Source organism: Hippoglossus stenolepis, chromosome 5, assembly GCF_022539355.2.
Source record: "Hippoglossus stenolepis isolate QCI-W04-F060 chromosome 5, HSTE1.2, whole genome shotgun sequence".
Classification (NCBI taxonomy): domain Eukaryota; kingdom Metazoa; phylum Chordata; class Actinopteri; order Pleuronectiformes; family Pleuronectidae; genus Hippoglossus; species Hippoglossus stenolepis.
The window spans coordinates 12,200,813-12,213,435 of NC_061487.1; the positions used below are offsets into that span (position 1 = coordinate 12,200,813).

General features: G+C 40.1%; 1 protein-coding gene across 12 annotated transcripts in view; it reads right to left on the bottom strand.

Annotated features, from left to right (window-relative positions):
- Positions 1 to 12,623, bottom strand: part of LOC118109553 (pleckstrin homology domain-containing family A member 5) — a 91,476-nt gene that overhangs the window by 25,487 nt on the left and 53,366 nt on the right. For all 12 annotated transcript variants that reach the window (XM_035156770.2, XM_047339750.1, XM_035156768.2 and 9 more), the window contains 4 exons: positions 7,054 to 7,174; positions 6,767 to 6,871; positions 3,748 to 3,820; positions 14 to 114 (listed from right to left, as the gene is read on the bottom strand). In XM_035156770.2, coding sequence (XP_035012661.1) covers positions 14 to 114; positions 3,748 to 3,820; positions 6,767 to 6,871; positions 7,054 to 7,174 — 400 coding nt within the window. The remainder of the gene's footprint in view (positions 1 to 13; positions 115 to 3,747; positions 3,821 to 6,766; positions 6,872 to 7,053; positions 7,175 to 12,623) is intronic.

Here is a 12,623-nt window from a genome sequence, read left to right on the forward strand (position 1 = left end):
ACCATGCACTGACCTTGAAGGCATATTTTCTGTGGATGTGATCATCCACAGACAGCATAGATATATAAAAGCTCGGCAGGAGGATGCTGCCCAGTATCCCCTCCTCCTTTTCATCTGCAGATTAAAACAAATCAACACATTGAATTAGGAACCGTTCTGTGTTTTTATTTTTGTTGATGACACTAAACTCTAGTGTTGAACAGTCAAAAAATTGAGAACCATGTCCACAGTGAGAAAACGCAAAGATTGGAGTGTTGGGCAAATGAGTGAAGGGGATGGAGTCCAATCAGCAGGAAAGATGAGCATTGATTCGATGTCCTCTGTAGCTCGCTTCTCTAATCCTCATTAATTTAGCAGACAGGGCTCCACATTGACAATGGAGCACTCGCCACAGGAGGGATTAGACTGAGTCCAGAGTTTTAAGCAGAGAATTGCTTGACCTATCAATTTGATATAAGCAATCTGCACTGCTTACGCTAAACAGAGCAGGAAAACATAATATAACAGGCAGGCACTTTGGCATGTGTGCATGTTTGTCTGCGAGTGTTGGCTGGATGCGTTATGTTTAGCCCCTTTTCCACTGGTCAAAAGACCCACCAACACCCAGATACATGTGGCTTTTGTCTACAATGTGAATGGATACATCAGTATCAACTCCCAGGTCAAACGACTCTGCAGTAGACACAGGTATTAATTGGCGCCGGCTACAATCGGAAAACTTGACACCAGGGTGAACGTACGAATTTGGCAGGAAAGTGAGGTGAGAGAGCACATCAGTTGTTGGTGCGTTCGTAACGTTGAATATGACGGGGAAAAAACAGGAAGGCAAACTTCTTGACAGGTGATGCGAAGGAAGTAAATCGCCTTATTAAGCAGGTTTACCCACGTTTGGAAAACCTGTGAATTTCTGCTCATTCTGATGTAGAAGAGGTTTTAAAGTCTTACAGCTAGGGTTGGTAAGCCTGGAAAAGATAGCCAGGCTACAATTTGCAAAGATACATCCCGCCCCCTCCCATCGACCTTCCCGTCATCTGCTGCAAGGTGACTTTTTTCCGTGACTCGCTCACTAACCTGAGACTATCATCTCTGCTTCAGAGGTGTATGCCTCTACGGTTTGTAAAGCCTCGGGTTATGTGCAGCGAGACCAAGGGCAGGGTGAGAGCAGGCAGGCAGGTCGGTGAGTGACACCAGCGAATCATTTCATTTGGACCAAATGAAATTGGTCATGTTTATTACAGTCCGGCGAAGGCCACAGACACCAGCTTCTTTTCTTTTTTTTCCCAGTCAACTTAACATATTGATGCTTTCAAGACATGAGGATTTCAACAGATAAGATCAAAAAGTGTTTCAAAAACAAGGCTCCAATCATTCTCTACAGGCTCAATATGAACAGTGAGTAATATTTCTGAACGGTAGCTGAACTCTGGTCGGCCTCTGCTAGTTTATTCGTAGATCTGTTTGCCCTGAAGCCATGTTCGAGCCATGCATCAACTAATGAAATTATAAGGGAAGATAAATTGATCACCAGCATCAGGTGAACCTGAGCCCACTGGCTGCACATTTATTTATTCATCAAGACTCTGTGTCTCTGCTTCTCTCTATAAAAAACACACATAAACACAGCGGCTTCTGCAGAAAAGTCTCTGCACACAAGCTAACATGGTGGAAGACCCTGAGTGCACCACAATGCTCTGATCACGACAACAGATAGCTGCTGTGTTTAGTTACGGGGCAGCTCAGTTCATGACCCCTCTGCCCACTCCCTGCTGATGGATACAATTTCCTAACATCAGCCCGTCCGCTGTCGTCTGTGGCTTTTGTCAGTCAGTGGGCGGAAAGAAGGCGACAGGACTGGCAGACGCCGGAAACAACACAGACTGGATGTCATCCTGATCAGCAGAAATGACGACTGTATCCACATGATGTGCGCAGGGGGGCACGCAAGACTTTCTCTGTAGCTACAGCAACAGTACACCTATTCTACAGTTACCTAACAGCCCCAGTCATTCACAGTATTCACTTTTTTCAAATAGGAAAGCTCTCAGGCACAAGGCTCTCGGACACAGCTGTGTCAATATTTGATATGAAATGCTGAAATGCCCCGTCAGGGGGCAGCTTATAAAAAAGATCCCATCTAAAGCTTGCAAATATATTCCTGCTGGGCAACAGTAGCAAAGAGGAAGATTTATAAGGACAGCCAGACTTTAATAATTAAATGGAAAAACTGCTTTTAACTGGACTAGAGGTCCCATATGAGAAAAAACCTGATGTGGACAGTGGCAGTGGTCATATAAATAAAACATTAAGTTTCCACTTCAATCAAAGTAAAACATTTAATTACAGGAAATATCAGTTCCATCCATTCATTAGCTATTCTGCTTCTCCTCTGAGGGCCGTGGGGGAGCTGGAGCCAATCCCAGCGGACGGAGTGAGAATCTGTGTACACCCTGGACAGGTCGCCAGTCCATCACAGGGCTGACATAGACAAAAAACATTTTAGCTCACATTTATGACTACGGGCAATTTAGAGTCTCGGGTTGACCTGTAAGCTGCAGGTCTTTGGAGTGTGGGAGGAAGCCGTACCCGAGGTCGTAATGGATTAACAATATTTGAGAGATTTGCTTCCGACTTGTACATTTCACGTGAATGTCTCCTCAAGTCAGAACAACATGTTGGAAAGTTGCGGAAAGCAATTAACATAATTTTACAATCAGCTTTTAATAGGAGCTTTGAAAGTGAACCCATCAAATATCACATGCAAACTGTAGGTCTATCCTAACAAGCGCCTAACACCAAACCATTTAGCCAAAACAGACGTTTTAATGATTAACATGCATAAGCTATTGATGACCACACCTCTTACTAGACGGGACATAACAGCAAATATTGGAATGAGATGTCAAGGTGTTGTTAAACGGCCTAAACACATAACTACAACACATTTTGTTACAGAACCCCTGTTTTTCCACATTCCGACTTCAATGCACATAACACACCAAGATCAGAACAACTTCACAACTGGGTAAATGAGACGTCTCAGGAAGCACTCAACTGCACAGAAAAAAAACCACGCACACATTTGGATAATATGCAAACCCCACCAAGAAATGTTCAGGTTCAAACCCCAAATCATTTTTGCTGTAAGACGACAGTGCAAACCACTGCACCACCGTGCACACACACACCAGTGGAAGACATGGGTTGTCTTTACTAAACTTAAATATTGGTTGTCTTTACTAAATTACATGTATAAGATGTTCAAAAAGAGCAACTAATGATACAGTATGATGTCTCTTTAACGTGGAATTAGAGGATTTAAATAAATAAGTAAATATTAGCAGGATCTATTTTGTTTGATGTACAGTATCTGAATCCAAGGATTACATAAGTATGCAAAAAGTGTAAAAAAAAAAAAAAGAGCATCATCTCTGGAAACTGGACATGTGAAATCCAATTTCCTGCTATGCTTATGGCAGCATCTAAGCCTTGTGTAAAACCCTGGCTTTCCTTTGGGGAAAAAATTATCCCTTAAATATCAAGTCGGACGACAGTAGAGCCCTTTCAATTAATATGTCTGTTCAGTTGGTCCTGACAGGCGGCTCACCACAGAGACTTGCAATCGCCAAGAACACGGCTTGTGGTGCTCTGAAGGTCACAAGCTCAGTGACCTACTAATCCAAACCTATCACTGTTGTTAGCAGGTCCATACAAAGGAAACGTGCCGTCAGCCACGTGGACAGGACTCACCTCTGTAGTAGAAGAGGCACAGGTCCGACAGCACAAACCACCTTTTCTTCCACAGCTTCATCCCTGTACTATCCTGCAAAGAGAGCAGAGGAACAGAATACAGTTACTCCACCTGCTAGTGGAGGTGGTTATATTTTAAAATGACAAAGAAAAAGAGTTTGGTATGGTTGCCTCATTGAATTCATTCCAAGTAATTAACCATTAGGCTACATATCACTCGATGAATGATGTTGTGCTTCCAAAAGTATTCAATTACATTTTGATTTAAATTTAAAAGTCTGCAATATGCTAAATAATCTGTTGACAAGTTGCTATGAATCCAAGAATGCTGGCAGGAAAGAAACTAGACAGACTCATTAGGAGGGCCAGCTATGCTCAGGGATACGCCTCTGACCCAGTGGAGGTGATGGGATAGAGGAGAATGAGAGCTGTCATCTCTGATAGATAGACCGTCAATGAAGGAGCGTTGTTAATGTATCGCAGGTTGTTCCTTCCTGCTGCTGTTGAACTGTACAACCAGCTCTGCTCCCAGTGGACCACACAAAACAATTCTGGGCCAAACCCAGGTTTATTTCAATTTAACAGTGCAATACTCATTCCTATCAGTGTAATTGAATGGCTGATGTGCAATCTGTTACACTGTATATACTCAACAAACACTGTGTATATTCTGTTTACACTGAATATTACACTGAATAATCACTTCTATCATATCTTTTCTAAATTACCTTGTGTTTATGTTGCATGTTTACTCATGTATTGCATTAACTGGTGTCTGTTTGGACTGTCCTCTTTGCTGCTGTAAGACAGAAAATGTCCCTTATCTTATGCTTCCATCTGACACGTCACTAAAACACCTGGTATCCTTTTCCTTGTTTTGTCTTTATGTGCCTGTATATTGTGGTATAAAACACCTCCTTGGACTTTTTGGTAATTTAAAATGTTGTGTGTAAATAAGTTACATTCATGGAGTCAATGTTGAATTCATTCACTTTGTAATTTTTATCAATTTGACTAATTCATGTAATGGAGTTAGGGACATTTATTTGTCTCAGGGTGAAACATTTTAGTTTTTCTAATATGATGCAAAACAATAATGAAAGAGTGCTCTTCTGTATTCTCAATCAATAACCAGCTTTCCCTTTCAAAGCATGTTGCTTAGTGGCCAAAAATAAATAAATCCTGTGCTTAAGTTGTTCTTCAGTATTGCTACGCCGTGATCAAGAGGGTTTTCAGGCTGCTGCATGAAACGGATGAAGGGTGAGAAAAAGGGTATTAACCCTCCATTTGCTTTATTGGAAAACTTGAGTCCTTGATCGTGGATCCCACCCTGGGACAAAAGCAGGGGGGAGGGACCTCAACTACTCTGTCATTATGGTCAAATGGCATGTGGACTGCAGTTTACTCTAAATGGAAATTCAGTTCTGCGAACCAGCATGTTTAACACATTAGAACCAAAAATAATTCACAATACCAGATGCTGTGCAGTATGGAGCCATATCTCAAATTTAACATTAGATTCAAATTTCCTAGCATCCATTCTTTTGCCAACCTCCCTCTGTACAATCAAGGTCCCAACCACAGGGTTTACAATGTGTTGATGAATAAACTTCAGAAATCAAAGGTTCTGTTAGGTATTCCTCTGTTCAGCGGGAGAGAAAAAACGAGGCTTTTGCCAATCACATCAATCACTTTGTTCTCCCAAAGGATCAAGTGAAAGGCTGTAGCGTTTCCTCCACCAAGGACTTCAATAGCTTCCAGGTTTCAATGTGGCTGGAAAATAAAAGTGCAAATCCAGCTTTTATTCAGGGTAGCAGATTTGTGAGTCTTTAGCTTGCTCTACGTCACCCCGATTGAGGTCCCCAAAGAAACAGCAGCTGGCAGCTGTACCAAAGGAGGCCATCATGTGTTCACAAAACTGTGCCGGGAGGCTGCAATCAAAACTAAATGAGTCCCCCACTTATAGGAAGCACGAGAGAGAGCCCTGTCTGGCTGAGAGCCGCCTCAAGCACCCCCCCTCTTCACTCTGCTGTAAGTAACCAGGGAGCTGCGATGAGGGATTGGTATTTAAACAGTGGCCGCGCTGGTTGACTGGCTGAGCAGAAACACTGGACAAAAGAAATGTTCAGATCCTGTGAGACTTCAAAAAGAAGCTTCCTTTGTGCTCAGAGTAAGACTGCTTCTGCAAAAGTTACAGAAGGAGGAAGAACATAAGCCTTGTTCTTTGTGTAAGAGGAAGGAAAACTGTATAAAAAAATAAAGTCTGCATTAATAAGATGATTTCATGTTCCCTAACTATGCTAAATACAGAAACTTTCTAAAATATCCTCATTTCTAATCATCAGTTGCATTATTACAAATATATTTATTAAATATGAACAAAACAAATAAAATAAACTAATGTTACTAACATCTAAACATCAATATCAAATCACTTTGCCGTCAATTGTCAATTAAAGTTCAATATGAATTATTATTATTGTTAATATTGTTGTTGTTCTGCCATACGTTGCTATGTGTAATGGATTGCATAGCTTCATTCTAACATGACTGCACAGTCATGCTAGCATCTTTGTGAGACTTTACTGAGGCACAGAACCAAGTAGAGCTAAATGCTAACCACAGCATACTAATAAGCTCACTCTGACAGTGCTAACTACAGCCTAACTGATACTGGATTGTTTTTAGATAGAGGCACAATTTTGTACAAAACATATTTTCTCTTTGAGATTAATCTATTTATGTATTTTAATCATTTAAAGTGGACATAATTTACAGCGATATGATAACGTGCTAACGTGATAATCACAAAATACAGGAAGGGAATCAACAAAGATAGTAGAATTCATCTTTACATGAAATTTATGGTCTGGATGAGATTTCATGGCAATCCACAGAGCCATGTCACAAGAATGGCTTGAACACAAACTCATTTACACATTCTGCCTCTCAACACTTTATTGGGTGATTTATTGGAATAAATATAAAGTTAAACTTGGTGTCATATGTTCTTGCTTACCTGTTTATAAAGCCAGTTTTTCTTCATTACAGGGGCACCGGGATTCCTCCTGATAGAGTTGGATCTCTTCCCGAAGTTATGAATCTTTTTGGAAGGCCTTGAGGGCTAGAAAAAGAGCATGAATGATTAACCAGCAAAGTGAGCTCAATCCACAAAAAACTACTTTTTCCTAAACTTTTCTCAAACTTTCAGAAAGGAATTAAAATGAATTCAAGTTGGGTTTCCATTATATCCCAAACTTAAAAGACATGCTTGACAATCCAATGGTAATAATGTGTGTTACGTACTCTTCCTGCTGGGCTACTGGGGTTAGCAGCATAGTCCGAGCCACCTGTGTAGTTGGAGGCCTCACTCATGATGTTTAGTGCTCGTTCCTTCTTCTCATTCGCTGGCACTGTAGAGGCAGGTCTGAAATAAAAAGAACAAAGTATGCAGTGAGCACATAGGAAAGTTATAAGAGACAACCGATTTAAATTCATGATCCCAATAAGAGGAGGAGAATAGGAGGAAGCAGCCTTTATTCTCTGGTTTCTCTCTCCTCTAAAGTTCAACCTATTATAATAAGATCTCAACCCAGAACTATGGATCAAGCCAATTACTCCCACCATGTCACCATAGATACATTTCCATTCCTCTATCGTCTTTTAATGCACTGCAGTGTCTGTCCAAAATATTGGAATATGGCAATTACAGCAGTGAATCAGGCCATGATGTCTATAAAGATTTCTTTAAAGCAAATGTGGAAAAGTGTAGCTAGTTCAAAATACGAGATAGGATAGAACACCTTGTTGTTCCTGGCCCACGGATATGTCCTACATTCTTTAGGAAGGGAACTACATTGTGGTCTAGAGGGAACAAGACAGGGAAACCAGAGTGGAGCAGAAATACTGCAGCAGTGAAAAAAAGTGTGATCTCTCAGATAAAATGGTTTCAGGTCACTGAATAGGGACAGAAACTGCAAACTCTTGCTGCAAACTCTACCCTGCTAAATCAATTAATATCCCAACATTGAAAGGCTTCAGATGAAACGGTACCATTCCGTTATATGAAAGACTGTAGGTTATATATATTTAACCTACAGTCTTTCAGTCTATCATCTGTCAGACACAAGGACAAGACTGTTAACATCGATAAAAAAAAACTCCATGCTTTTATAGTGAAGGTGCACAAACACAAGAAGGGATCACAAGGGATCAGGCAACACACACAGGATGTTCTTTACGTGCAGCACTGGAGCAGAACTGAAACGACCTGCGGACCATTTAGAAACATGACAAGACAAAACACTGACAACCACAATCTGTATTTGTTTTGCCTGTATTTAGAGCTAACGTTACATAGTTTGTTACAGGTCAAGACTCAGTTAATCTCTAAAAAAAGATTCCGTATGTGAAAATATAGAATCTGTAGTGACAAGATTTTGAAAGTTAAAGCCTCCTGGTTTCTAGTTTGATTAATCAAATTTGAGCAGGCTTTAGTTGTCTGCAGGTAAAGAACCAGTCACAAATATGCAAATGTGCGAGCGAGGGGGTGAATCAATCTAGACCTAAAACAACTACAGAAAGTATCGCTTTTCATGTTTTTGTGTGGAGAAATTTTCAACTGTAAACATTGTACAGCAAATGGAAGATGGAGTCTAGGTCCGGATATCCTCTGTCGACAATAGAACCCCCAAAATAATGGCCGTTGCCCCCAGAGGCTAATTCGTCTTCAGATGATTGCCGATGGACTCAGAGATTGACACTAGGTTGCAAAAAGCAGCATAATCTTATTATTATGTAACTTCCCACAGAACTTATACAAGGAAGAGTATTTCTTTTATCATTAAAGTTAATTGGTTGCCTTAGATTGCCGGAATACATAATTGGGGTTCTGTGTAGAGGTGACACATTCCCATGGACACTATCAGGGAAGTGGGTGACTAATGCTCTCTTGAGTTGAAGTGTGCACAATTTTCAACTTGTTAGTCTAAAATAGCTTATTGTGCAGAGTGATGAGCAGCCGCTGAGATTTGACTTCTTCTCTATCTAATGAGCTGGCTCCAGGAAATGAGCTCCAGAGACTTTCAGCACTTCCAGTGACGGGAGAAATCCTAAGTGAACCGTAATCAATGGTGTGTGGACTTGTCATCAAAACAAAGGTGGGGAGCGGTGGAGAAAATGGACTCACTTTGGTTTAACAGATAAACTGCTCCTTTTGATGCTCTATTTAGCTGATAAACCATTTCCAGCCTCTGAGCTCCAGTGTGATTGTGTGTGTGTTGGCTCCTTGTTGATAATTAGTTTGGGCCTGATAATCAATCTGCATGCTGTGAAATTGAAAAGTAGCCAGTGTGTCAGATTAGCTGCCTTAGCGAAATCACTGCCCAATGACAACCAGGAGATAAAGAACAACGAGAACAGAAGAAACTATGCAGTAAAAATATACTTACAGTACATCTACTGTGTTTGGAGTGATTAAAATAAGCTAAACAAATGATGAACAACAATGTTTTTTTGTGATACATTATGAAATTATATTTTTGTTTGAAAACCAAATAATAATGTTAGAGTATACCAAAGCATCCCAGTGAGATCTTGTACTAACGTTTCTGCCCACTCTTGTAAATGTCCAGCTTGACACATAATGGCTAAAAGCACAAAACTGTACAAATACTTGGATAATGTGGGCTTGCTTCAATTGTGGGAAACTCTATTGAAAAAGTACATCCAGTGCTAACACCAAGTCATTTTAGAACATTGTCACACTGAGAATTCATGCCCTCACCAGACTAATGCAGATATTTTGCAAAACAAACTTTCCCTCTGCCTTTGGGCCTCTAATCCAAACGCAAACAGCATTTTAAGCATAAAAACTATTTTTTACAAACAAGCTGATTTCATTTTATGTGCATTTGTGTGTATGAGTAAAACAGAGCCTTTGAGAAACCATGATGTCACAGCTTCCGTGGTGTATGCCCACTGCTGCTTTGTTTAATGAGCATGCACCAGAAACAATGGGTGCTATATACCAGTGTCAGCATATCAACGGATTGTTGATCTGGACTTTATCGCCCACCCACTGGCCCGGCATGCTTGTTAGAGCATCTTTTTGTCTAGACTGAGATATTTTTTAAAACAAAAGTTGTGAGGACGGAGATTTTTTTTAAAAGCAAGGGGAAAATATCCGTTAAAAAAAAAAGATCTGCAGTCGTGTAGACAAGGCTTTCATGGTTGGTTTCCCTATCTGGGCCTCTCCAGTATTTATTTCTCAACCCTTTATGTCAAACACAATGCACACACGCAATGGAGACCACCAACTGCTTCACATTTATACTTTGACATGAGACTTTGCTCTGGCTGGCTTCCACTAACATGTTAGCATGGGACACAACATGGATGACATATGTTCATATCCACAACATGCTGTTTTCAGTGTTTGTCTGCTTTCAATTACAGTTGTCTTGTTTAAGATGGTGCTTGTCACCCATCAGCAGTGGATATTGTATTGTACAGAGTAATTTACCACAGCTCTATGTGAACAGCGAAGTGAATACAAATCTCAACTGGAAACCTAAAAGAGCCAAACATGGTCAACTTAAGAAGAAGAAAAAAAAGCTACTATACTGTATGTATTTGCAAAGCCACTGTGGCAACATTTTGCTATGTTCATATGTGTAAATAATAAAATATAAGGGTAACTGCGATTTCTATTTTTAACAAATGTTTCATCAACCTGAAAAGAAACCCTGTGGCTGAGCTGCATGTCCAGATAACTACACTTACTCTAACAATTCACATTCACTTTCCTGTTCCTCCGCCAATGACGTGATTCTACCCCTGTCTGTTTGTTGGTTGGTTGCTTTGTTTGTAAGCAAAATTATGCAAAAACTGCTGGATGGATCACCACAAACAAACAATATGACTGTTTAATCATGCCTTTACAATATAACCCCATCTAAATAGTTAACACCATTCATTAACTTTTAAGTTCAGCATAGGCTACACTTACTTTATATGCTACCATATCATCTGTGGTACAGCTACATGAAATTATGTGTGTGTTCCATGTTAAATAAAACAATAAATGAGAAAGTTTGAGAAATATATGCGAATAACCAAATTGATCTCATCTTCTCTTGTGGGAAATGCCACAAAACAAAGCCCTTTCAGCAATTCCCAATAGGAAGACCACCCCATGTGTATTAGTGTCACATCACCGTCATGGATTTTGTGCGTCTGTGTGAGTGCACTGGGTCTGTGTGTTGCCATTCTAAGCAAACACTGAGCTGAGCGGCTGAGGGTGCGTTTTAAAAATGACCACACAGCATTTCTAAAGAAAATACGTGCTTTAAAGACTTTTGTTTGGTGGTGAACCTGACCATTATTTTTTAAATGAAAAAAGATGAGTAGAATAAGGCAAGCAGTACACCTTGTGCACCATCGCAGGTTCACGCAGATACTGATATTTATTGCAGTCATACCTGCATTTATGTGTCTTTGTTCTGTAACAGTGCAGTCATTCTGAAAGTGACTTATTCTCATCTGGAAATGAATTATCATTCAACATCAGGCAGCATGGCAAGCTAATGCTAAAGCTTTTTTTCTTTTCAAAACTGAACATAATTCGTTAGGTCATATTATGCAGACTTATAGTCGTCCTTTGGCCCCAATGGAGGACAGAATTTACCGTTTCTGAATTTACTTCACATAGAAAAGTGTTTATATTATAATATTTATTTATATTAAGGCGAGTAAGCAAAATGTTGATGATACAGATTGTTTTGGTCATATCACCCAGCTCTAACATAGCAAAGCAACATAGTGAAAACTGTACAGTAAATGTAGACTTTACATCCAGTAGGGACACAGAATGTGGCGACTGTGGCTCTGGAGGTAGAGAGGGTCGGCCACTGACCAGAAGGTCGGTGGGTCAATCCCTGCAGGCTCCTCCATTCAGAGGTTTCCTTGAACCCAAAATTGCCCTTCAAGTTTACACATGAGTGTGTGAATGGATGCGTGTGAATACTTGCACTTTGAGTGGTCGATAAGACTGGAAGCATTACATAAATACAGTCCATTTACCATTTTGTATGAAGGGGTGTTCACACATTCATTGTTGTCAAGAAAAAATTAACACTTAACGGAGTTGTGTATCAGAAAGTTTGCAATGATCACATTTTCCGATGCTTTTGGCCTATTATAAAGAAACCTTTCGATACGACCTGACAACCAACTATTCTGGGAAATAAATAAACTGCCAACAAAGTGAGCTGAATGGTAGTGACGCAAAAATATCTGTTTGACAGCTCAGCTCTAATCGAGGATGTACAGCTCGGCCTTGGTTTGTAAAGATCTGCCTGCGTTGTTTATGAGGCCTGAAGTGATCATAGCAGACAGGTTCAGACAGTAATGTTCACCCTGACCAGACTTTGGAATGCAAATGCATAACAGGTCAACTGGCAAAACACCATTCAAACTACTCACAGTCTGTTGTTAGTGTGCAACAACAAGGATTATTAACAGACAGACATGTTAAAATAATTTAAATTAAAATAATAAAAGAATGTGGAGAACACACAGTTATCCATTTGCACCTCGTGGTGTATTACCTGCTTAATGCTGGGAGACACAATTTTCCACAATTCACACTAAAGAAAGAGACAGAGACATGTGTTGGGAATAAAGGTTTGAATCTTTCAAATTCAGTTACTTGCACAAGGCTATGTCAACTGCAAACATGTTTTCAGTGCATTTTAGCAACTCAATTTTGTTTTCTTGTCCAATATTATTGTAGAATGATGGTATGGAGTGGTATGCTGATTTCCTTCACCGGAAAAATGTTCTATACTTAACACCTATAAGGAGTTCACAAAGAA